Source organism: Lepus europaeus, chromosome 14 (assembly GCF_033115175.1).
Source record: "Lepus europaeus isolate LE1 chromosome 14, mLepTim1.pri, whole genome shotgun sequence".
NCBI lineage: Eukaryota > Metazoa > Chordata > Mammalia > Lagomorpha > Leporidae > Lepus > Lepus europaeus.
In genome coordinates this window covers 2,189,605-2,215,611 of record NC_084840.1, presented here as the reverse complement: position 1 = coordinate 2,215,611, position 26,007 = coordinate 2,189,605, and the positions used below count along the sequence as shown (strand labels likewise).

General features: G+C 55.3%; 1 protein-coding gene across 2 annotated transcripts in view; it reads left to right on the top strand.

The window, feature by feature from the left end:
• EDEM3 (ER degradation enhancing alpha-mannosidase like protein 3) overlaps window positions 1–26,007 on the top strand; it is an 88,390-nt gene that overhangs the window by 47,104 nt on the left and 15,279 nt on the right. The window contains exons 9-18 of one of the 2 annotated variants that reach the window (XM_062211496.1): window positions 4,295–4,392; window positions 5,807–5,932; window positions 6,725–6,808; window positions 8,063–8,146; window positions 8,539–8,663; window positions 17,087–17,252; window positions 17,492–17,646; window positions 19,385–19,481; window positions 21,753–21,944; window positions 23,297–23,462. In XM_062211496.1, the coding sequence (XP_062067480.1) occupies window positions 4,295–4,392; window positions 5,807–5,932; window positions 6,725–6,808; window positions 8,063–8,146; window positions 8,539–8,663; window positions 17,087–17,252; window positions 17,492–17,646; window positions 19,385–19,481; window positions 21,753–21,944; window positions 23,297–23,462 (1,293 nt within the window). Of the gene's footprint in view, window positions 1–4,294; window positions 4,393–5,806; window positions 5,933–6,724; window positions 6,809–8,062; window positions 8,147–8,538; window positions 8,664–17,086; window positions 17,253–17,491; window positions 17,647–19,384; window positions 19,539–21,752; window positions 21,945–23,296; window positions 23,463–26,007 lie in introns of both variants that reach the window. The other variant, XM_062211495.1, reaches the window with a different exon arrangement.

Genomic DNA, 26,007 nt, shown 5'->3' with positions numbered 1-26,007 from the left:
TGAGATCTTTTTGTGATACTGATGGTGACTTGGTGGCCATGATAGTGGACTTGTGAGATCTTTTTGTGATACTGATGGTGACTTGTTGGCCATGATATGTATGTGGATCTTTAGAAAAGATCACAGGAAATGCATGTGACCTTCTCACTGTGCGTTTCATGGGCTCTGGCAGGGCAGCCTGGCCTGCGACGGCTGTTCTTTGAGTATCTTCACTGAGTGCCTTTTTGGAGTGGAATATGGTCAGTTTTAATGTCCCAAACCCGTATGTACATAATATGGTGTGCGGGGTAGAATTCAGTATGCATTTGTGCGATCCTTAGTGTCGTGTAGGTCACCAACTGCTGGTTTGCTTGGCTTGTCAACTGAGAAAGGGGCGTGACCTTTCCAGTGGTGATCTTTCAGTAGTTCTGTTTTTGCTTACATTCTTTTGGATGCATTGGGCTATTTTATCGGGTGTATTCAATTAAAATTACTGTCTCGTGCTGGCGTTGTATCTCAGTGGGTTAAGCCACCACCTGTGACTTCAGAATCCCAAATAGGTGCCGGTTCATATCCCAGCTGCTCCACTTTGGATCCAGCTCCTTGCTACTGGCCTGGGAAAGACAGCAGAAGATGGCCCCGAGTGCTTGGGTCCCTGCCACCCATATATGAGACCCTGATGGAGCTCCTGGCTTTGGCCTGGCCCAGTGCTGGCCGTCATGGCCATCGGGGGAATGAACCAGTGGATGGAAGATCTCTGTTGCTCTCTGTAACTCTCACTTTCAGAATGAATAAGTAAATCTTAACAAATTAATTAACTAGTAAAATCACTGTCACTTAGTGGAATCTTGTCCTTACACAGTGAACCCTCCATCCTAACAGTTCGCTTCAACTCAGAATACGTTTTAGCTGATGGTGACGCGGCTGGATTACACACAGTGCAGCTGTGTCCATCTTCCTGGAACGTTTTTTCTACCCTTTGTAGGCACTCATGTATACATCTCTCTCGTAAAAGTTCTGTGTTTTAAGGCAGATGTCTGGCCTAGTGGTTAGGCCGGTTAGGATACCCACATCGCATGCTGAGTGATGCTGAGTGCGTGGGTTGGTTCCTGGATCTGGCTCCTGACTCCAGCCTTCTGCGGTGCAGACCTAGGGAGGCAGTGGTGATGGATCAGTGATCGGGTTCCTGCCATCCACGTGGGAGACTGGGACTGAGTTCTCACACCTGGCTTTGGCCAACCCCAGCAGCCCCAGCTGCTCTGAGTACTGGCGGAGTGAACCAGCAAACCAGAGCTTTCCCCTCACCCCCTCAAGTAAAAAAATGTATACACTTAAAAATCCATTTGTCATTCTTTGTCATTTAATTAATGAGTTTACATCTGCTCATTTTTAAGATATTTGGACTTAATATTGTTTTTTTTAAAGATTATTTTGAAAGTCTTGAGTTAGAGGGATAGACAGAAATCTACCCGCTGGTTCACTCCCCAGATGGGTGCAACAGCCAGCGCTGGGCAGGCCGAAGCCCGGAAGCTGGATCAGAAGTGGAGCAGTCAGGATATGAACTGACATCCCATGTGGGATTCTGGCATCGCAGGCAGCGGCTTTACCTGCTACTCCACGACACCACCCCTTAAAACTGTTTTAATCGCTATTGTATTTCAGTATATTTTGCCTTTCCTGTCTGCTATAAATTGTTGTGTTTTTATTTAATTTGAGAGACGGAGTTCCCATCTCTGGTTCACGCCCCAAGTGCCCGAAGTGGCCAAGCCTGAGCCAGCCCACAGCCTGGAGGAACTCCTGGGAGGCGGGGTCCACGCCTTGGGCCGTCTACCTGCTGCCTCGAGGAGTGTACATCCAGGACGCTGCAGTTGGGAGGGGCCCAGGCTCAGGTCCAGGCACTCCATTTCTGGGTGTGGACGTCCGAAGTGGCATAGTAATCACTATGCCAGACACCCTCCCTGGTTCTATTTTCATTTTTATCTGAAAGGCAGAGAGACAGACAGACAGGTCTTCATCTGCTGGTTCATTCCTCAAATGCCTGCAATAGCCAGAGCTGGGTCAGGCCAAAGCCAGGAGCCTGAAACTCAAACCAGTCTCCCACATGTACGCGTGAGGGACCCCAGGACTTGAGCCGGCATCTGTTGCCCCCAGGGCGTGCGTTAGCTGGAAGCTGGCGTGGAGAGGGGCCGGCCCTTGAACCTGGACTGTGATTCCGCTTGCAGGTGTCGCAAGGGTACCCTAGCCGCTACCTGCGATGCCAGCATCCCACATGGGGTGCCAGTTCGTATCCTGACTGCTGCACTTCTAATCCAGCTTCCTGACGTCGGCCTGCCCAGCGCTGGCCATCAGTGGACACTGTCTTTCCCTTTTAGGGGATGGTAAACATGGGCTTCCTGTTTCCTGATTTGTCCCTCAGGTGTATCCTTCCTGCTGTATCCTGTCTAGTGGTCTGTTTCTGTTTGATTTCTAATGAGTTTTCTTCTCGTTTTGTATTGCTCGTGTCATAGGTCTACAGTGTGTGGTTTAGGCTGACGGTAAAGTCTGGTGTGCCTGTTTGAGTATTTTTTCTTCTTCAGGAGAAGGTATCCAGTGCACTGTTGACTGTCTGAGAAGTCGTGCCTCTTCAGTGTCTTGTTTTCGTCTGGTGGTTTCATGCTCCTGTGCCGCCTGCCTTGGGGGACAGTTAGATCCTGCCCCGGCCAGCCCCAGGGATCTCAGGGCTGCGTCGGAAGAGGTTTTTACAAAACGTTCACGACTGGACCTTGGAGTGTGACTGACTTGGTTGTGGGCGTGCCCCGGGCATGGGGGTGTCCAGGATAATTACAGCATTTTTAAACAACATTTATTTAGGGGCCGGCGCGTGGCTCACTAGGTTAACCCTCTGCCTGAGGTGCCAGCATCCCATGTGGACACCAGGTCCTGTCCCGGCTGCTCCTCTTCCAGGCCGGCTCTCTGCTGTGGCCCGGGAAGGCAGTGGAGGATGGCCCAGGTCCTCGGGCCCTGCACCTGTGTCGGAGACCAGGAAGAAGTAACTGGCTCCTGGCTTCGGATCGGCGTAGCTCCGGCCATGGAGGTCATTTGGGGAGTGAACCAACAGAAGGAAGACCTTTCTCTCTGTCTTTCTTTCTCACTGTCTGTAACTCTACCTGTCAAATAAATAAATAAAAATCTTTAAAAAATGTTTATTTATTTGAATAGCTGAGTTACAGAGAGAGGCAGAGAGAGAGAGATATATATGGAGAGAGGTCTTCGATCCACTGGTTCACTCCCCAGATGGCCTTCTTCCAGGTCTCCCACATGGGTGCAGGGACCCAAGGACTTGGGCCATCTTCCACTGCTTTCCCAGCCCATAGCAGAGGCCTGTAGAAGTGGAGCAGCCGGGACTTGAACCAGCACTTATATGGGATGCTGGTACTGCAGGTGGCAACTCTACCTGCCACAGCACCAGCCTCTACTGTAATTTTTTTTTTTAAGAGTTGCTTATTTGAAAGGTGGAGTTACAGAGAGAGAGATCTTCCCTCTGCCGTTTCATTCTCCAGATGCTGGGGCTGAGCCAGGCTGAAGCCAGGAGCCAGGAGCTTCTCCAGGTCTCCCAGTACGGTTGCAGGGCCCAAGTCCATGGACCATTGTTGCACTGCTTTCCCAGCACGCTAGTAGGGAGCCGGATCAGAGTGGAGCAGCTGGGACTCACACCGCCTCCCACATGGGATGCCGGCGTTGCAGGTGGCGCCTTAACCCACCGTGCCACAGTCTGGCCCTGTGGTTACAGTTGTGACTGTAGCTCACCAGACCTCAGCTGCTCAGTTCCTTACATGGGACTCTGCTGCCCAGACGGCACTCCTGAGGACGCGGGGAGCAGACCGTGTGTACAGGCAGAGCCGCAGCTGTCCATCTGCTGCTCCCCTCCATGGCTGTGCGGGCTGCCTTCTGCCCAGCCCAAGCTGTCCCCGTCTCTCCTGGGATTCTCACTGTTTCCTGTTTGGTGCTCTGATCTTGAAGGAAGAAGCAAGCAGCCAGAGTGGCGCCTGCACACAGCAGTGTCCCGTTTCCTGCCTGACAGGCCTGAAGCGCGGGCTCTTGCTGGTGGGGGTCAGATGCTCTTTGAAGGACTTTAAAAATTCTAAAAAAAGTATCTTCAGCTTCTAGATGATGCTCTATAACCAAGTTAGCAAAGTAACATTTTTTAACAATGCATCGCCAGCACCAGGACCTGCACACCCGGGTAGTGTGGTGTCCTTCCTGGGGCGGTGCCTGCTTGCGCTCTGGGGAGGGCCCTGAAGTCGTGACTCATGCGGGTCTCCTGTGCCTGGTGCAGACAGCGGCGTTGGAGCAGGGATCGATTCGTATTACGAGTACTTGCTGAAAGCCTATGTCCTGCTGGGAGATGACAGCTTTCTGGAAAGATTTAACACAGTAAGTCAATCCTGCCTTGTGCGGCCAGTCTCATCTGAGTCGGATTTTGATAGATACCCAGTTATTTGGGTTAGAGTCCAAAAAGTTTGTTTTTAACTGTAGCTTTTTAAAGAGCAGTATTCCCTCATGGTGTTGGATGTAAACATGTTGAAAACCACATACATTAAAAAAACTACTTTACAAAGTAGTTTTGCTTTCGTCTTGTATCAAAAATTTTCCAGATCTGCCAATAAATGGCCTACAGAGTTGTACTAGTCTGTGCAGAGAACAGGACTGTTGGGATCACTTACAGCTGGCTTTCTCCTTGCAATTCCAATTCCGTTTGGAATCTCGGGAGTTTGGCCTCGTCCTGCGTCTCACCTTGTGTGCTCACTGGGGAGCCTGGGAGAGACAGTGTGCACTTCAGAAGAGGCCTGTAGATCAGACCCATAGGCATGTGTTTTGGAGAGGATTGTTGAACTCGTTGAATTGCCTTTGGCATCAAAGCAAACTGAAACCAATAAAGCAGACTCATCAGCTGTATCACTCTTCTAAAAATAATTTACCACTTCTTTGCCCACCCACCAGTTCACCCGCGTTCCTGTGTGAGACGTGCGGTCTGGTGGCTAAAATCAGGGGTAAAACCCCGGTGGGACCACCTGCTGGTTCCGTGACTCTGGGCAAGTAACCAACCCTATTCGCCCCATTTCACGTGTGTGGGATGCGGCACCGGGCCTCTGTGTAGGGTCCTTGGGAGGGTTAGATCAGGTTCTGAGTGTGAAGTGATTTGGAACAGTGCCTTATAGTGGCAGGTGCTCTGTAACAGCAGTTAAATAATGAATCAGCAAAAAACACCAAAAAAGTCACTAAAAGTCCTGATGAGTCATCAGTGGAATACTTTAAAACTGTCACGCACAGTCTTTATTAGGATATCGTAAGATTTTCTGGAGGGGAATGGGGGCAGATAGTATTTTTGGAGGTGCATTAACACAGCCTGTTGTCAAAGCTGAGAAGTAGCTGGGAGAAGTGGGTGGAGTTTCTGGAGCGTTAGAGCAGAAAGCGCAGGCTGCAGGGTGGGCAGTGGGCAGATCCCTCCATGCAGGTCACAGCGAGGCCCAGCACGTATCCTGGCGGCGAAGGGGTCAAACCTCCAGGAGCTCTGGCCGGAGGAAGCTGTGGCTGATAGCTGAGGGCCTGGGCTCACCCCCAGGCCCACACTGGACCCACACTCCCTCCACGCACCCCAGAATAGAAGTCCATGTGCTGCGTGAGTTAAAGGACATGGGGAGTATGTACGTCCTAGGAAGATTCCGTCTGAAATACCTGGAGTGTGGACGTAGCTGGCTGGGGGCTGGGGGCGGGTCTGCGCTGCAGCTGCGGGTGCTGTGGGGTGCGTGTTCTGCACCCCCGTGTGAACACGAGGCGTGCCTTGCAGCACTACGACGCCATCATGCGGTACATCAGTCAGCCGCCGCTCCTACTCGACGTGCACATCCACAAGCCCATGCTGAACGCGCGCACCTGGATGGACGCCCTGCTGGCCTTCTTCCCGGGTTTGCAGGTGGGACGAGCTCCGCTCCGCCACCCCTGTCCTGGGTGTGTGCTGTCTATGGGGCTGAGGGCCGATCACGGCCGAGCTCTGCTCACGCCCTGGCTGTAGATACAGCAGCTCTTCCCGGGTTTGCAGGTGGGACGAGCTCCGCTCCGCCACCCCTGTCCTGGGTGTGCTGTCTACGGGGCTGAGGGCCGATCACGGCTGAGCTGTGCTCACGCCCAGGCTGTAGATACAGCAGCTCTTCCCGGGTTTGCAGGTGGGACGAGCTCCGCTCCGCCACCACTGTCCTGGGTGTGTGCTGTCTACGGGGCTGAGGGCCGATCACGGCCGAGCTCTGCTCACGCCCAGGCTGTAGATACAGCAGCTCTTCCCGGGTTTGCAGGTGGGACGAGCTCCGCTCCGCCACCCCTGTCCTGGGTGTGCTGTCTACGGGGCTGAGGGCCGATCACGGCTGAGCTGTGCTCACGCCCAGGCTGTAGATACAGCAGCTCTTCCCGGGTTTGCAGGTGGGACGAGCTCCGCTCCGCCACCACTGTCCTGGGTGTGTGCTGTCTACGGGGCTGAGGGCCGATCACGGCCGAGCTCTGCTCACGCCCAGGCTGTAGATACAGCAGCTCTTCCCGGGTTTGCAGGTGGGACGAGCTCCGCTCCGCCACCCCTGTCCTGGGTGTGCTGTCTACGGGGCTGAGGGCCGATCACGGCTGAGCTGTGCTCACACTTGTGGCCGCTCTGCTCACGCCCTGGTTGTAGATAAAAGCAGCTCTTGTCTCCCAGGTAACTGCTCTTGCTGACTTCCAGGTTTTAAAGGGGGACATTAGACCTGCCATTGAGACGCATGAGATGTTGTACCAGGTGATTAAGAAGCACAACTTCCTGCCGGAGGTAAGCCAGCATTTGGAACCGAGTGCCGATTCAGGGCGGGGAGCCGGGCCTTCGGGGGTGGGCGCGGTCTTGTGTTTTCTGGTTAAATGGTTTAACTTCTCTTTAGCTTAGACACTGTTGTGCATGTTTTTCCTTTTCTTCGCGTACCAGAAGAAGTCTGATTTGGGAAAAGAGATGGTGGCCCAATGCGCCTCACTCCTCACCCATCCCGGCCTCGAGTGGCACGTGCTTGTCAGCAAAGGCGAGCTTGGCGCTTCTCAATCTCTGAGGCGTGGTGGGTGAAAACGATGTGCTATACATAACCTTGCTGGTCACTCACTCCCGGAAATCTGAGGAGTGTCCCACCTGGTTCTCGCAGTGTGTGCGTGGTGCAGTGCTGCCCCCCTGAGGCGGCTCAGCACCCTGCACTGCTTAGGGTTGAGCACCTCGGAAGGTGAACCCCTGTAGGAGAAGCTGAGTTTTCAGCTCTACCGCTGTCCAAGGGAGGATTGTATTTGGATCCCATAAGTCCTTGTCCACTTTAATTTTTATCTTTTTTTTTCCTAAAGACCAGTTAGCCCTGTTGTTGCCTGAATTTCAACTAATTGTACTTATTGTAATTTTCAGTCTCATTCCACAAATGAGTTGAAGTTGTTATAAAAGAAAACTTTTGCTAAAATAATCCTAAAATGGGAACACAAGTTCATGCAGAGTGCGTGCCACGAGAACAGTCTTCGGGATTTCAGACTTGCCTTTTAATTCCATTTTTCTGAAGTAAAATTGCAGGTTTTTAGCATGTGTGGCAATGCTCACGTTAGTTAGGTTGGCTTAGCCACTCCACAGCGTACACATGTCAGAGTGTCGTTTATAGCTTAAGGATATGTAGTTTTAATTTGTCATTTAAGAAGTTTTAAAAGAACTGTGAGATGCAGAAACTTCACATGCAGGGATCATGAAGGCTATCAGAGGGAAGAAGACAGGACAAGGCCAGCGGGCCAGCACCCCACGGGCACCACTCCGTTTCATTCCTTCATTACTGAGTTTTTTGATAGCCAGAGTGAGTATTTAAAAACGAATCCACTTACCTGGTACACATAGAAGCTTTTGCAAAAGTAAATTATGGTTTTTGTGATGAAAATGGGTGTTTTATAGGTAAAAACATATCATTGGTTCTTAATTACCCATTTATGATTTACTCAATGTACTAGATGTACTCAATCTACTAGAAGTCCTCTTTCTAATCACTCTTACGTATCTGTGTCTTGTTCTGTTCAGGCGTTTACGACGGATTTCCGGGTGCACTGGGCTCAGCATCCTCTACGGCCAGAATTCGCAGAGAGCACCTACTTCTTGTACAAAGTAAGGCCATTGGCTCCCGCTGTGGGCTCGCTCCCTCAGTCGTCAGGGTTACCGTGCTGGGCCTGGTGTGGTTGCTGCTCCCCTAGTCCCGAGGTGAATGATTGAAAGCTACAAGTATTGACATGAAAATTCTATTCCTTTCAAAATATTGCGTAAACACTTCTTTGGAGAGAGTTTGTGCTCGAGGGCTGCTTTCTGAAGCATGTCTCTGGCCTTTCTCCGGACCCGGACAGCAGGCGGACGCCAGCCTGCAGGCTGGGAAGGAGCACAGTGGGCGGCCGTTCAGTTGTGTGCTCGCTGCAGGCCTGGCCCCTAGTGGGTACTCAGTAAGTATTTGATAAATGAGTGGGTATGTGGGACTGTGTAGTACACATCTCTCTCTTTTTTAATAGGCTACGGGAGACCCTTACTACCTGGAAGTAGGGAAAACACTTATTGAAAATTTAAACAAGTACGCGAGAGTGCCTTGCGGATTCGCGGCCATGAAGGACGTGCGCACCGGAAGTCACGAGGACAGGTAACCCTGTGCACCCTCCCCTCGGCGCCACCACCGTGGGCAGCACAGCGGACAGACAGACACAGACCTTCCGTCCCCGTGTTTGTGTCTTCAAACTCACTTTTCCACTGTGAGAAGTTTGCATTTGTGTCATGGTGCCTGACATACAGGAGGTGCTCAGCGGATGTTTAAGTAGCCGATGGTGGGATAGCCCCTCAGTGTGAGGAGCGTTTGTATCGGGAGATGCTGGAGGCCGAGGGGACGCCGGCGGTGCGCTGAGATCGCTCGGGCGTGGGTGCAGTACCGCCCACGGCACACCCTCACTCTGCCACCCTGGGCAGGGGGCGGGGAGACCAGGGCTGGTTTCTGTGTTGGTTCCTGGTTCGATGTGAATGGCGAGATGTACTCCAGCTGTACAAAGCTTCTTTGCTCAACGTGATAGTTACTAACGTTCTGGTTGACTCTGGTTGTCACGTCTCCAATGGGCACTCAGACCCGCCCGCGCGTTTGGCCAGCAAATGTTTGTCCCATAAAATTTGAGATCTCTGCGAGCTGGAGTTACGCTGGCTCTTGAGGATTGAGTATGTGAAGACGTGTCCTTTCTGTCATCCAGGACGGAGGACAGGCAGCTAAACAGAGCTGTGGAGCCCTGTGTCGGCTGTGACCCCTGCTAAAGGGACGTGAATGGCGGGTGGGATGTGGGCGTCAGCGAGAGGCTCCTGAACGGCCTGGAGCCCGGCGAGGAGTCGCAGGCAGGGGGACTGTGGGCGTGAGGAGTGGCACGTAGGGTCTGCTCACAGGGGGCCCTTCGCCTTTGCACAGAGTATTGGCTAATAGTTGATTAGACTTGGGGCGCCGTCCTTACCACAGCTTACAAGGGGGATGGGTTTCTGGGAGGAAGGGTGCGGACAAATGGGGAAAATGGAAGCAGCCACCCTGAGTGCCACCTCTTCTGAGCACTGCCCGTGCATTGTCACCTGAGCCTCTCCGCACACTGCCCGTGCATTGTCACCTGAGCCTCTCTGCACACTGCCCGTGGTTCTCACCTGAGCCTCACCGCACACTGCCCGTGCATTGTCACCTGAGCCTCTCTGCACACTGCCCGTGGTTCTCACCTGAGCCTCACCGCACACTGCCCGTGGTTCTCTCCTGAGCCTCTCTGCACACTGCCCGTGGTTCTCACCTGAGCCTCTCTGCACACTGCCCGTGGTTCTCACCTGAGCCTCTCTGCACACTGCCCGTGCATTGTCACCTGAGCCTCACCGCACACTGCCCGTGGTTCTCTCCTGAGCCTATCTGCACACTGCCCGTGGTTCTCACCTGAGCCTCACCGCACACTGCCCGTGGTTCTCACCTGAGCCTCTCTGCACACTGCCCGTGGTTCTCACCTGAGCCTCTCTGCACACTGCCCATGGTTCTCACCAGAGCCTCACCGCACACTGCCCGTGGTTCTCACCTGAGCCTCTCTGCACACTGCCCGTGGTTCTCACCTGAGCCTCACCGCATACTGCCCATGGTTCTCACCTGAGCCTCTCTGCACACTGCCCGTGGTTCTCACCTGAGCCTCACCGCACACTGCCCGTGGTTCTCACCTGAGCCTCTCTGCACACTGCCCGTGGTTCTCACCTGAGCCTCACCGCACACTGCCCGTGCATTGTCACCTGAGCCTCTCTGCACACTGCCCGTGGTTCTCACCTGAGCCTCACCGCATACTGCCCATGGTTCTCACCAGAGCCTCACCGCACACTGCCCGTGGTTCTCACCTGAGCCTCTCTGCACACTGCCCGTGGTTCTCACCTGAGCCTCACCGCACACTGCCCATGGTTCTCACCTGAGCCTCACCGCCCACTGCCCGTGGTTCTCACCTGAGCCTCTTGCACACTGCCCGTGTGTTCCCACCTGAGCCTGTCTGCACACTGCCCGTGGTTCTCACCTGAGCCTCACCGCACACTGCCCGTGCATTGTCACCTGAGCCTCTCTGCACACTGCCCGTGGTTCTCACCTGAGCCTCTCTGCACACTGCCCGTGTGTTCCCACCTGAGCCTCTCTGCACACTGCCCGTGTGTTCCCACCTGAGCCTCTCTGCACACTGCCCGTGGTTCTCACCTGAGCCTCACCGCACACTGCCCGTGGTTCTCACCTGAGCCTCACCGCACACTGCCCGTGGTTCTCACCTGAGCCTCACCGCACACTGCCCGTGGTTCTCACCTGAGCCTCTTGCACACTGCCCGTGTGTTCCCACCTGAGCCTGTCTGCACACTGCCCGTGGTTCTCACCTGAGCCTCACCGCACACTGCCCGTGCATTGTCACCAGAGCCTCTCTGCACACTGCCCGTGGTTCTCACCTGAGCCTCTCTGCACACTGCCCGTGTGTTCCCACCTGAGCCTCTCTGCACACTGCCCGTGTGTTCCCACCTGAGCCTCTCTGCACACTGCCCGTGGTTCTCACCTGAGCCTCACCGCACACTGCCCGTGGTTCTCACCTGAGCCTCTCTGCACACTGCCCGTGTGTTCCCACCTGAGCCTCTCTGCACACTGCCAGTGGTTCTCACCTGAGCCTCACCGCACACTGCCCGTGGTTCTCACCTGAGCCTCACCGCACACTGCCCGTGGTTCTCTCCTGAGCCTCACCGCACACTGCCCGTGGTTCTCACCTGAGCCTCACCGCACACTGCCCGTGCATTGTCACCTGAGCCTCTCTGCACACTGCCCGTGGTTCTCACCTGAGCCTCTCTGCACACTGCCCGTGTGTTCCCACCTGAGCCTCTCTGCACACTGCCCGTGTGTTCCCACCTGAGCCTCTCTGCACACTGCCCGTGGTTCTCACCTGAGCCTCACCGCACACTGCCCGTGTGTTCCCACCTGAGCCTCTCTGCACACTGCCCGTGGTTCTCACCTGAGCCTCACCGCACACTGCCCGTGGTTCTCACCTGAGCCTCACCGCACACTGCCCGTGGTTCTCACCTGAGCCTCACCGCACACTGCCCGTGGTTCTCACCTGAGCCTCTCTGCACACTGCCCGTGTGTTCCCACCTGAGCCTCTCTGCACACTGCCCGTGGTTCTCACCTGAGCCTCACCGCACACTGCCCGTGGTTCTCACCTGAGCCTCTCTGCACACTGCCCGTGTGTTCCCACCTGAGCCTCTCTGCACACTGCCCGTGGTTCCCACCTGAGCCTCACCGCACACTGCCCGTGGTTCTCACCTGAGCCTCACCGCACACTGCCCGTGGTTCTCACCAGAGCCTCTCTGCACACTGCCCGTGGTTCTCACTTGAGCCTCACTGCACACTGCCCGTGTGTTCCCACCTGAGCCTCACCGCACACTGCCCGTGTGTTCCCACCTGAGCCTCTCTGCACACTGCCCGTGGTTCTCACCTGAGCCTCTCTGCACACTGCCTGTGGTTCTCACCTGAGCCTCTCTGCACACTGTCCGTGGTTCTTACCTGAGCCTCTCTGCACACTGCCCGTGGTTCTCACCTGAGCCTCTCTGCACACTGCCCGTGGTTCTCACCTGAGCCTCTCTGCACACTGCCCGTGTGTTCCCACCTGAGCCTCTCTGCACACTGCCCGTGGTTCTCACCTCAGCCTCACCGCACACTGCCCGTGGTTCTCACCTGAGCCTCACCGCACACTGCCCGTGTGTTCCCACCTGAGCCTCTCTGCACACTGCCCGTGGTTCTCACCTGAGCCTCACCGCACACTGCCCGTGGTTCTCACCTGAGCCTCACCGCACACTGCCCGTGGTTCTCACCTGAGCCTCACCGCACACTGCCCGTGGTTCTCACCTGAGCCTCACCGCACACTGCCCGTGTGTTCCCACCTGAGCCTCTCTGCACACTGCCCGTGGTTCTCACCTGAGCCTCACCGCACACTGCCCGTGGTTCTCACCTGAGCCTCTCTGCACACTGCCCGTGTGTTCCCACCTGAGCCTCTCTGCACACTGCCCGTGGTTCCCACCTGAGCCTCACCGCACACTGCCCGTGGTTCTCACCTGAGCCTCACCGTACACTGCCCGTGGTTCTCACCAGAGCCTCTCTGCACACTGCCCGTGGTTCTCACTTGAGCCTCACTGCACACTGCCCGTGTGTTCCCACCTGAGCCTCACCGCACACTGCCCGTGTGTTCCCACCTGAGCCTCTCTGCACACTGCCCGTGGTTCTCACCTGAGCCTCTCTGCACACTGCCTGTGGTTCTCACCTGAGCCTCTCTGCACACTGTCCGTGGTTCTCACCTGAGCCTCTCTGCACACTGCCCGTGGTTCTCACCTGAGCCTCTCTGCACACTGCCCGTGGTTCTCACCTGAGCCTCTCTGCACACTGCCCGTGTGTTCCCACCTCAGCCTCTCTGCACACTGCCCAAGGTTCTCACCTGAGCCTCTCTGCACACTGCCCGTGGTTCTCACCTGAGCCTCTCTGCACACTGCCCGTGGTTCTCACCTGAGCCTCTCTGCACACTGCCCGTGGTTCTCACCTGAAGCCTCTCTGCACACTGCCCGTGTATTCCCACCTCAGCCTCTCTGCACACTGCCCGTGGTTCTCACCTGAGCCTCTCTGCACACTGCCCGTGGTTCTCACCTGAGCCTCTCTGCACACTGCCCGTGTGTTCCCACCTCAGCCTCTCTGCACACTGACCGTGTGTTCCCACCTGAGCCTCTCTGCACACTGCCCGTGTGTTCCCACCTGAGCCTTTCTGCACACTGCCCGTGGTTCTCACCTCAGCCTCTCTGCACACTGCCCGTGTGTTCCCACCTGAGCTGCACTCTGAAGTGCGCTTCTGTTGCAGTCTTCATTGCAAAGTGCAGAAACGAAGTGGGGGACTTGCCCAAGGTCGCGTGGTGCAGCAGTACCTGTGCCAGCACTGCCCAGGGTCGCGTGGTGCAGCAGTAACTGTGTCAGGACTGCCCAGGGTCGCGTGGTGTAGTAGTACCTGTGTCAGCACTGCCCAAGGTCGCGTGGTGCAGCAGTACCTGTGCCAGCACTGCCCAAGGTCGCGTGGTGCAGCAGTACCTGTGCCAGCACTGCCCAAGGTCGCGTGGTGCAGCAGTACCTGTGCCAGCACTGCCCAGGGTCGCGTGGTGCAGCAGTACCTGTGTCAGCACGCTGCCCTGTGTCGCACGTGAGCGGGAAGGGTAGGTCGGAGGCAGCCCTGTGCTCGTGAGCTGTGGTCAGCGACCGCGAAACTGCGGCAGAAGCCGCCACGCTGGCTGAGGAGCCCCTGAGCCCTCGCCCTCCCTGCTGTCCCTCCCTGCCTCTCCGCACAAGCCACACCACAGCCCTGACGGCAGACGCGCTCTGTGTCCGAGTGTAAGATTTGTGATAACACTTACGCCCCCGGAAAGCCAGCAGCCTTGTGCGGAGACGCTGCCCTGGGTGACGTGCACTGCAGGGTAGCCCAGGGCTCCACGGGCAGCGTCGCTCTGAACTCGGTGTCCCTTCCCTCCGCTGTCTTCGCCTGTTCCGCTTGTGTCCCAGCATCCAGATGCTCTGACCCAGGCGCAGGTGCCTGCAGGGGTGGGGGTGGGGGACCTGCAGATTTCCACAGGTGTGCGCCGTCCATCCCCCAGGGCTCCCGCCTCCAGGCTTGCAGTCCTGAGACTGAGCTGCCTGTGGGCCTGCAGGAGGCGGGGGACTGGTCCATCAGCTGTGCTGTAGGTTTCTCACCGCTTTGTCTGCTGGTGTCGTGCCGTGCCCCCTAGCCTCCGCAGCTGGCTCCATTCTCCTGAGAGCGGCACTTTTTACCTGTAAACTTAGAGCCTTGTACTGATTCTGGCAAAATCTCATTGTGTTGGCTTTTGTCTGTTCTTAGATTGAGAGACTGATTAGGTCCGTCATCTACTCTGTTGTCAAACATATCTCAACATGTCTGGCATCCAGATGTTAGGATAGGCCCACAGCCCGTTCTGTGGCGGGCAGAGAGCTTCCAGGTGCAGGCTCTTCGCCTCTGCTGCTCCCGCTGCCCCTGGTGTTGCCTGCCTGCGGCCCTGCGGTGTCAGCCCTGCCCACACACACAGTTATAAGGCCTGCCTTGCCCTGATGAATGGCTCGGAACACCTGGAGCCGTCTGGGACGCTCTCCACCTGCCTGGCTTCTTCACTGTTAGCAATGAGCGCCTTCCGGAGCTTCGAGATGAGGCCTGTGTTTTCATGTGTGTGAGTTGATGGTTTTAAATACGGATCAGACCATCTGATAAAGTGCTCAGCTTACGAGCCTTACCAACTCGTTTTTATGAAGACGTACTTGTTCCTCACTTGAAAGGCGGGCGATGGTGGACGTACTTGTTCCTCACTTGAAAGGCGGGCGGTGGTCCGGCAGCGGAGGTATACTGCACCACATCTCTGGCCAAATGGCCGCAGCAGCCAGGGCTGGGCTGCCAGAAACCAGACCTGGGTCTCCAGGCGACTGGCGTGGCAGGGACCCAAATACCTGAGCCGTCATCTGAAGGTTCCCAGGCGCCACTGGGACTCCAACCACACAGCACGGGGTGGTGCGCATGTTGGAAGTGGCGGCTTACCCTCTGCCCCTCTGCTGTGCTGTTGGTAGTGTCCGGAGTGAACCCTGTGCAGTCTTACTTTGTATCAGTTCTAGAAGTTGCCACATACCAATGCCTCGCTCTCCAGTCCCCAGTCCCCGTGCCTTTACAAACGGCTTCACGCTCAAACCTTGTGTGGCATTCGCACACTGAAAGTGGCGGGCAATGGAGCCACAGCGACGCCAACCTCAGTCAGCCCGTCAACCCCGCTGCCGCCCAGCATCCAGCCTCCACGGGTCCACACCTCTGGCCTCGCGCGAGTCCTGGCATTTGCTCCCAGGATGCCCCTTGGGCCCTTGGACGAGGTGAAGTAATGATGAGTGTATTGCAGGCTAACAGGAGGGGGTTTTTATCTCTGAAAAGGCTGACATCTAAAATGGCCAACAATATTTTGGAACATTACAGGTGAGTTTTTGTTCCAAAATGAAAAATCATTTCTATGTAGGAAAAGTGAGAACTGTTCTTTTTTTTTTTTTTTTTTTTTAAATTTTTGACAGGCAGAGTGGACAGTGAGAGAGAGAGAGACAGAGAGAAAGGTCTTCCTTTTGCCGTTGGTTCACCCTCCAATGGCCGCCGCGGTAGCGCGCTGCGGCCGGCGTACCGCGCTGATCCGATGGCTGGAGCCAGGTGCTTCTCCTGGTCTCCCATGGGGTGCAGGGCCCAAGCACTTGGGCCATCCTCCACTGCACTCCCTGGCCACAGCAGAGAGCTGGCCTGGAAGAGGGGCAACCCGGACAGGATCGGTACCCCGACCGGGACTAGAACCTGGTGTGCCGGCGCCGCAAGGCGGAGGATTAGCCTAGTGAGCTGTGGCGCTGGCCAGAGAGCTGTTCTGATACCTCGCATGGGCCGGCTGCTGTGCTAAATGCTTGCGTGCAGTAGTGTCCCCTGGTCTCCGAGCTCGTCTGGGGGGATCTTCTGGGGCTGTGTCCCTTGCTTCTCAGCTCCTTCTTTGTAAGAATGTTTATTGGGTGCCTACGGCGTGCCAGGACTCGCGCGAGGCCAGAGGTGTGGACCCGTGGAGGCTGGATGCTGGGCGGCAGCGGGGTTGACGGGCTGACTGAGGTTGGCGTCGCTGTGGCTCCATTGCCCGCCACTTTCAGTGTGCGAATGCCACACAAGGTTTGAGCGTGAAGCCGTTTGTAAAGGCACGGATGCTCTCGCCCCCCTTCTGCCTGGTCTCTTCTTGGCAGACTGGTAACTGCTGGTGAGGCTGTCACTGTGGGCCTGTGACTTTGTGTTGTGCTTTTTTTGTGTCACTTTTTATGAATGATTTCCTATTCCTTTAAAACCCTCTTGCTTATCACTTAGCTCCATGAAAACCTGTGTGAGTTCCGTTGCTAGTAGCTGCAGGTTCTCAGAGGGCTCTCACTAGAAGGTCCACCCTGGTTCCTGCTCCTGCGAGGCCGGCTTTTTTGTCGGAGTGTAATTGCAGTCTAGGGGGCGGATGTGTGCTGTATCTCCTGGGACATCCCAGTTAGGGTAGCCTTGACTCCAGGGCTCTCAGGGACTTGGCATTTAAATAGTTTTTTATAAAAGATTTATTTTTTATTTATTTGAAAGGCAGAGTTACAGAGAGAGGTAGAGACAGAGAGAAAGGTCTTCCATCCCCTGGTTCACTCTGCAATTGGCCGCAGCGGCTGGAGCTGCGCTGATCTGAAGCCAGGAGCTTCTTCCAGGTCTCCCATGGGGTGCAGGGCCCCAAGGAGTTGGGCCATCTTCTACTGCTGTCCCAAGCCATGGCAGAGAGCTGGATGGGAAGAGGAGCAGCCAGGACTAGAACCGGCGCCCATATGGGATGCCGGCGATTCAGGCCAAGGCTTTAATCCTCCACCCCACAGCGCCGGCCCCGGCCCTGGCCCCGGCATTTAAATATTTGTATGTTCTCACGGTTACGTGTGACTTTTTATTTTAGAATGGACTCTTTCTTCTTGGCTGAAATGTTTAAATATCTTTACCTACTGTTTGCTGAGAAGGAAGACATCATCTTTGACATAGAGGACTACATCTTTACCACAGAGGCCCATCTGCTGCCCCTCTGGCTCTCGACGACGAATCGGAGCTCTTCCAGGAAGAACGGGGTGAGGCCTGCACGAAGCGACTTCTCCATTTCCCTTGTGTGTGTGTGTGTGTGTGTGTGTTTGATTTCCCCAGGGAAGCCATCCGAGCCTGGGCTGCAGTGTGTGCACAGCAGGAGAGGGCACAGGCGGCGTCTCCTTCTTTTCTTCCCTTGCATCCCGTGTGCGTCCTCTGTTTCCTCTGAACAGTGACGTCAAGTGAAGGGATCATTTTATTTACATAGCGTTCTCGTGTGTTTTAGACCTCAGAATACACAGAGCTGGACGACAGTAACTTTGACTGGACTTGTCCCAACGCTCAGCTTCTCTTTCCCAATGACCCGCTGTATGCTCAGAGCATTCGTGAGCCCTTGAAAAACGTGGTGGACAAGAGCTGTCCCAGAGGCATCATCAGAGTGTAAGATGTGTCACTGTTTTCTGTTTGTCACTCTCCACGCCGGTTCTTAGTAATGGCAGAACGGAAAGAGCATGTAGCAGCCAAGACGTTCACGTAAACCAAAGACATTGAGGCCTGTACTTATTATCACTGATTAAAAATTCTCAGGAAAGTTAGATGCAAACCTTATTTTGCTATCATGTCAATATTATCACGGAAATTTTCTGTCTTTGTTTAATGAATTCAGTAATTGTCAAGGGGGGCATATAATAGTTTTTAACTTCTGGCAGCCCGTTTTACTTTTTCAAATTTTATTTCATCTTTTAATTTATATGCAAGGCAGAGAGAAAGGTGGAGAGGTCTTCCATCCACTGGTTCACTCCCCAGTTGCCCAGAACAGTCATGGCTGGGCCAGGCTGAAGCCAGGAGCCTGGAGCTCACGTGGCCCACGTGGTGGCTGGGACCCAGGTTCTTGAGCCGTCGCCTCCCAGAGTGCACGTGAGAGGGAAGCTGCGTGGAGGTGCAGGTGCGGCCTGGACGCAGGGCCTCTGATGGGGCGCAGGGGCTTCCTCTGCACCAGACACCTGCTCCTGCAGCTCATTCCCATGCAGAACATTCTCGGAAAGTGTTTCTATGCCTTGTGTGCACATTCGATGGTTTTCCTTATGTCGGTGGTATCTCTGCATTAAGGTTTTGTTTGCTTTATTTGGTGTTATTCTTTGTGCAAGAATTTATTCTTGGCTGTTTAATAAAAATTTTTTCAGCTTAAAGAGTTCATTTTCTTCCACATATTTACATTGCAAAGGCTATTGCAAGAAAGCAAAAGAAAAACAATTTAAGTAAGCATCATGATTCACCAATGCAGGTATTGTTTTGCTTTTAAAATATTGGGAGAAAATGTTTTTAGAGGAAGAGAGCAGAAGGAAGTCCCCTCAGCAGCTGGGTGCTGTTGACTGCACTGCCGTCCTGGAGCGGGCACAGACACCCTGTGCCGTCCTGGAGTGGGCACAGACGCCCTGTGACGGCACACGCTGTATTCGCTGTGCCGTCCTGGAGTGGGCACAGACGCCCTGTGACGGCACACGCTGTATTCGCTGTGCCGTCCCGGGAGTGGGCACAGATGCCCTGTGACGGCACACGCTGTATTCGCCGTGCCGTCCCGGGAGCGGGCACAGACGCCCTGTGACGGCACACGCTGCACTCGCCGTGCCGTCCCGGGAGCGGGCACAGACGCCCTGTGACGGCACACGCTGCACTCGCCGTGCCGTCCCGGGAGCGGGCACAGACGCCCTGTGACGGCACACGCTGCACTCGCCGTGCCGTCCCGGGAGCGGGCACAGACGCCCTGTGACGGCACACGCTGCACTCGCCGTGCCGTCCCGGGAGCGGGCACAGACGCCCTGTGACGGCACACGCTGCACTCGCCGTGCCGTCCCGGGAGCGGGCACAGACGCCCTGTGATGGCACACGCTGTATTCGCTGTGCCGTCCCGGGAGCGGGCACAGACGCCCTGTGACGGCACACGCTGCACTCGCCGTGCCGTCCCGGGAGTGGGCACAGCCGCCCTGTGATGGCACACGCTGCATCTGCAGCGCTTGCCTCCTGTCGTTCCCCTGAGTTAGATACAGTGAGAGAACGGTCCCCAGCTGGGAGTCTAACACGCGCAGTTCTGCACGGATCTGACGGGGTGTGTGGCTGGCTTGTCTCACCAGTTCCCGTTTGTAGCTCTGTAAGCCTTGCCTGTGATTCCTTTCCACAGAGAGGAGAGCTTCAGGAGTGGAGCTAAGCCCCCTCTGCGAGCCAGGGATTTCATGGCCACTAACCCTGAGCACTTAGAGATCCTGAAGAAGATGGGGGTGAGTTTGATTCACCTCAAAGACGGGCGAGTCCAGTTGGTCCAGCATGCGATCCAAGTAAGCCATTGCAGTGCGCGTCTGACTCCACCCTCCCCGCCCCTGCCCTCCCGGCGTTCCTAGCCTGCTGGCGTTTGGCTTGTCCCAGCCTTTAAATGTGTGGCTTCCGTGAGAGGATCAGGGTCCTAGGGCTGCAAGTGTCTTGGAAGCTCTCATTCAGCCTGTTTAAGTGCGAATCCGCTAAACCAAGGAGAGGCGGGGGGTTGTTAACTGCTGTCGCCAGTGCAGGCCTGATCGTTGGTGCTGCTGCTCACATCTCCGGGTTTCCAGATCGCTGCCGCAGCCAGGTGTTCTGTCCTCCCTAGAAAGCAGAGCCTGCATGCCTCGGCCCGTGCCTGGGAGGGTCACGCACGCGTTGGGACAGTTTCAGTTATTTTCAAATTGAGAAGCTCTCATCACGCGAGGATTTAAATGGTTCCCCTTTGCTAATACATAGGATCGAGAAGCTGCACGCAGGAGCGCCTTATCTCAGCTGCAGCCTTCAGGATGTTCTCCCTCTGTTCACGCTCACCCTCACCCCCCACGTGGGGGTGGCAGCCAGTGACCTCTGCCCCAGCCCACCTGCTGGCCCTCGGACGTCTGCCTTCTTGACGAGCACGTCTTCCCAGTAGCACAGTTGCTCACTGCTCTGCCGGCTGCTGCATGGATTGCTTGGTGGGCAAACCACTGGGCAGAGGCGTTAGCACCGGGTGGCGCTCTGCTTGCTGCTCTCCCTCCGCCTCCCCTGCTCCTGCGAGCGCACTGTCGGCTTTGCACACAGGGCTTGAACTCCCTCCCACCTCTCCCTCCCTGCCCACCACAGCCCATCTCCTGCTTTGTTCTCCATGTCCGTAAGCCGCCATCCTTCCCTGTGTCCCCACGCTGGAAGTTTCAGGATAGACGAACTCTGTCTCCCAGCTCCTGCCCTGTGTGTGGAAAGCGTCAGGAACCCGCTTTGCTTTTCTGCTGTCTGGGGCTTTTGCAGCCCGGATGTCGCCTTCCCCACATCCACGCGGCAGAGTGCGCTCTCCTCCCCTCCCCCCTCTGCTTCCCACCCAAGAACTTGTGTCAGTGTCAGTGTCAGTGGCTCTCTCCTCCATTTTTTTTTTTTCTGCCATCACTGGTGGGGTCCCCTGGCCCTTTTAGGAGGTCCGGTGGGCAGGATTTTTTTTTTTTTTTTTTTTTTGGGACAGGCAGATTGGATAGTGACAGAGAGAGACAGAAAGGTCTTCCTTTTTGCCGTTGGTTCACCCTCCAGTGGCCACTGCGGCTGGCTCATCGCGCTGATCCAAAGCCAGGAGCCAGGTGCTTCTCCTGGTCTCCCATGGGGTGCAGGGCCCAAGCACTTGGGCCATCCTCCACTGCCTTCCCAGGCCATAGCAGAGAGCTGGCCTGTAAGAGGGGCAACCGGGACAGAATCTGGCGCCCCGACCGGGACTAGAACCCGGTGTGCCGGCGCCGCAAGGTGGAGGGTTAGCCTGTTAAGCCACGGTGCCGGTGCTCTCTGCTCTAGACACAGCTGCTTCAAGGGAGGGCGGGCTCCCAGGCTCAGCAGGTGCTGGGACGGAGCAGGTGCTGGAGATGGGTTTTGAACCAAAGGAACCTGGTTGCTTGTTCAGCTTGTGATCTTCTTTTAAAGATCTACCTATTATTTATGTGCTAGACAGTTAGGAGAGAGAGTGAGTGAGCTTCTATCTGGCTCATTCTCCATTGGCTACAATGGCTGGGGCTGGGCCAGGCCAAAATCAGGAGGCCTAGAACTCCAGCGGGGCCATCAGCTGCTGCTTTCCAGGGTGCGTTAGCAGGAAGCTGGATGGGAAGTGGAGGAGCCGGTCTTGAACTGGCATTTGTATGGGATGCCAGTGTTGCTGGCAGCTGCTTAACCTGCTGTGCCAGAGCACCGGCCCCATGAGCTCACAGTTTCAGGAGAAACCACGTGGTGAGCTTTCTGACTTCCGAGGCGAAGCCGGTGGTGGAAATGAGCAACGTGAGCACTTGCTGAAATCCTGTTCTCAGTGCACCAGAACTGCTTGTGGAATAGTGAGAATTGGTAAAGTTACTCTCAGAAACTGCAGTTTCTGGAAGTAGTACTTCAAGGAGAGGGAAAGTGATAAAAATCTGGTGGTACCATAGACTGGGAGGAGTCTCAGAGAGCCACCGGAGGGGCCCTTAGGGAGTCGCAGCAGCAGGTGCCGACCAGGGGAGGAAGGTGAAGTGTGTGCGCTTGTTCTGCAGGCCGCCAGCTCTGTGGACGCCGAGGACGGGCTGAGGTTCATGCAGGAGATGATCGAGCTGTCCAGCCAGCAGCAGAAGGAGCAGCAGCTGCCCCCGCGGGCGGTGCAGATCGTGTCCCACCCGTTTTTTGGCAGGGTGGTGTTGACTGCGGGCCCCGCTCAGTTTGGGCTGGATCTGTCTAAACATAAAGAGGTGTGTACCCTTAAAATACAGACGTACCTTCGGTACTGAGAAGTAGCTCCTGTATTCTGGTTTTATTTTTAATAACCTGAGTATTTGGTCTCCTGGAGTTAAGTGAAACAGAAGCGTATCTTGACATTTGGGTCATAGTTTATGTGTATACAAAGATTATGTCTACAGACTCTATCCACTTACTGGTCTCTTCACTGATTCAGTGACTTTACCTAAAAGTGGATGGAAGACTCTAGCAGCAGCCACAGCCTTTCTTTGAACAGAACAGTAACTTATGAGCTCAGTGTAGAGCCTGGCACGGCTTCCAGCCCACGCTGTGGCCCACGTGGCTGTGGAGAGTGGGGCTCAGAGGCTCATGTGAGCAGAGTGGAGGCCTCCGAGGGAGTGGGTCCCGGTGGCGGCGTCGGGAGCGATGGCCAGCACGGCCCCGCCATTGACAGGTTCATCTGCCTGGCCGAGTGTGGGCGGCGGCCAGAGCCCAGTGTCCTGACCACCAGAAGCCCGTGGTTTTTCCACTGTTTCTCCTAATGTGAACGTTTTCCTAATGTGTGTTCTGAAAGACTGCAGCTTTGTGGGTCAGCTGTAGGTTCCAGTGATGGTTAAGACTGGCTGCAGCTTCACCCTCGTACAGGGAGTCTGAGCAAACGAGCCCCGGCTCCGCCTCCCACGTCAGGTGGAGATAATGCTGTCTTCCTGTGAGAGCAGTGAAGATCAGGTCCAGCAGCTGCAGAGGCACTCTGCAAGTGCTGACTGGGCCGTGTGTTGTGCAGACTGTTCCCAACACAAGTCCATGCTGTGTTTATGTGACTGGTAGAAAAATGGGCTTGTGTTCGTTGTTTTTTTTTTTTTTTTTTAAGATTTATTTATTTATTTGAAAGAGTTCTTCAACCCCAGTGGCCACAGTGTTCAGCATTGGGCCAGGCTGAAGCCACGAGCCAGGTGCTTCTTCCGAGCTCCCACAGGGTGCAGGGGCTCAAGCACGTGGGCCGTCTTCTCAGGTGCATTAGCAGGGAGCTGGATCAGACGTGGACCAGCCAGGCCTTGAACCAGTGCCCGCATGAGAGGCAGTGTCACAGGCGGCAGTGTTACCAGCTACGCCATGGCACTGGCTCCTTCTGTTCTAAGCTGAGCTGTAGACCAGTGGGGTGTGATGTCAGGACCGTGAGCTAAGAGGGTAACAGACCTTCTGTTCTAAGCTGAGCTGTAGACCAGTGGGGTGTGATGTCAGGACCGTGAGCCAAGAGGATAACAGACCTTCTGTTCTAAGCTGAGCTGTAGACCAGTGGGGTGTGATGTCAGGACCGTGACCTAAGATGATAACAGACTTTCTGCATTCCTTCTGTTGCTGACAGACGAGAGGGTTTGTTGCAAGCAGTAAGCCTTACAATGGGTGTTCCGAGCTCACCAACCCGGAGGCAGTAATGGGGAAAATCGCGCTGATTCAAAGGGGACAGTGCATGTTTGCGGAAAAGGCACGCAACATCCAGAACGCGGGCGCCATCGGCGGCATCGTGATTGGTGAGTGTCCTCTGTGACTCTGGGGTGCCTGCGGTGACACCAGTTTTAGCGTTTTTCCTTTTATTTTCTAAAATCAGACAATTTGTTGCGTTGTTATACTTCATGTGTATAGCATGAAGGCTTGGTCATCTAGTGACTTCATAATTTCTGTGTCTGATGTCTTCCTCGAAGGCTTCAGTGTGGGTTTATTTTTTATTTTTATTTTTTTAAATGATTTATTTATTTGAAAGGCAGAGTTACAGAGAGGCAGAGAGAGAGAGAGAGAGAGATCTTCCATCCACTGGTTCACTTCCCAGATGGCCACAACAGCTGGAGCTGAGCCGATCCTAAGCCAGGAGCCAGGAGCTCCTTCTGGTCTCCCACGTGGGTGCGGGGACCCAAGCACTTGGGCCGTGTTCTGCTGCTTTCCCAAGCCATAGCAGAGGGCTGGATCGGAAGTGGAGCAGCCGGGACTGAAACTGATGCCCACATGGGGAGCTGGTACTGCAGGCGGCATCTTTACCCGCTACGCCACAGCTCCAGCCCCATCAACGTAGGTTTCTGTACACAGATGTCAGTGGAAATACTCAGGACCAGGTGTGTAGGGCCGTGAGGGTTGATACCTGAGGAACATGCGCCCAGGAGGTCCCAGAGCCCTGACGGCAAGAGGCCCCGTTGCCGCCTCACGCCGCCGCGTAGCCCGGGCCCAGCTTCAGGCGTCTGTTCTGTGGGGTGTCTGAGCTCCGGTGGAATGGCACTGCACATCCTTGGTGTGGACAGCATGTGTGGCCGTTCTCGGCACGGTGGCACACGCAGGGGACCGGTGCTCGCTGCCTCCAGGTTGCTGTTCGCAACTACGGTCACAGATCCCCCACGTGCGATCGCTTGGCCCACACATTTCCTCTAGCGGGATTTTGCTTCCTGACTTCCACAGAAAACCGCTTCTGTCCTACCAGGCAGGCGGTGGCTGCCAGGGGAAGCTGTGGCGCGGTGTGTCCACGAAACAGGCACTGCAGGGCTCGCCCTGCTTGTTCTCTGTGGCTTCTCCAACGGGACTGAAATCCGTTCTGGTTCCTTTGTTTCTTTTTCTTCTAATTAGGATAGACTTCCTTTCTGAGTTCAGGGTAAGTAAAATATTTAAAATTAAATAATGGGATTTATCTCAGTGAAAATTCGTTTACTTAGTTCCTTTTGCGTCCCATGCACGGATTTGATGAGTGACTGTCCTGGGGACGTGCAGGGCAGGTTCTGTCCGTGACTTAGATGGGCGCCTGGCACACTGCAGACAGCTGCCCCGGGGCAGGGCCACGCTGATCTGCAGGTTGTCCGCGAGTGCTGCCGGCCGCAGGGCCCCAGACAGTGTGGGCACCCAGACTGGACTCTGCCTCCTCCTGCTCCCTGGTCATTTCCTACACTGTGACCACGTTCGTGGGAGAATGGATGAAGACTGAGTGGAGCGTAGGTCTCAGTAGCTTGGGAGGTAGTGGCAGTTCAGCTTTCCCCAGGCCTTCTGGGACATGTCACTCTCACGGTGTTTCTAACATGCAGGGTTGTCCGGTCGCTGGTTTCTAGTAGCTGCTGCAGAATCCGTGCTGGGTTCCGTGGATTAATAGATAACAGATGGTGTTAAACATTTCATTTCAAAGATTTATTTATTTGAAAGAGTTACAGAGATGAGGGGATGGGAGAGCGAGGTCTTCCATTTGCTGGTTCACTCCTTAACTGGCCGTAACGGCTGATACTGGGCCAGGCCAAAGCCAGGAGCTTCCTCCAAGTCTCCCACGTGGGTGCAGGGGCCTGAGCACTTGGGACATCTTCTAATGCCCTCCCAGGCACCTTAGCAGGGAGCTGGATTGGAAGTGTAGCAGCCGGGACTCACACCGGCACCACTGTAGGAAGTGGCTTAGCCTGCTGCGCCACAGTGCCAGCCCCGAAACATTTCATTGTTAGAGACCTTTTTGCATTGTGACTGCCGTCTCCTAAGTTTTGTTGTTTCCAACAAAAAGTTGTTTTTTTTTTTTCCTGGTTTTAGTTGTATATAAATGACTAAGTTAGGACTCAGATTATTATTTCAAGGGCAAGAAATACACATCATAGAAATCATTTGGTTGCAGGAGATACTAATGTGTGGGAGCTGACTTAGGAGAGGGAGCTTGCTCGCTGGTAGAGATGGTTATTTTCATGGAACTCGGAGATTAAGAAATACAGCTATGGTTTGCCCCGGCCGTGGTACCCACGCCTGTCTCTGGTCCCCTGGGCACTCGTCTTGCCCCGGCCGTGGTACCCACGCCTGTCTCTGGTCCCCTGGGCACTCGTCTTGCCCCGGCCGTGGTACCCACGCCTGTCTGTGGTCCCCCTGGGCACTCGTCTGCTTTCTCTTGCTTCTTACCAGCCTGCACCCTCTAGCCACCCAGAGAGGCCGCTCAGCACCCACCTCCAGCCGAGTCTGCGGCCTCGCTGCCCTCTAAACAGTCAGTGTGCCCAGTCCAGGGCCCCAGGGGGGTGAGCGTCGGGAGGCCATCCTTGGCCAGGTCAGAAGGCAGGTCCTAGTGTATCGAAAACCATA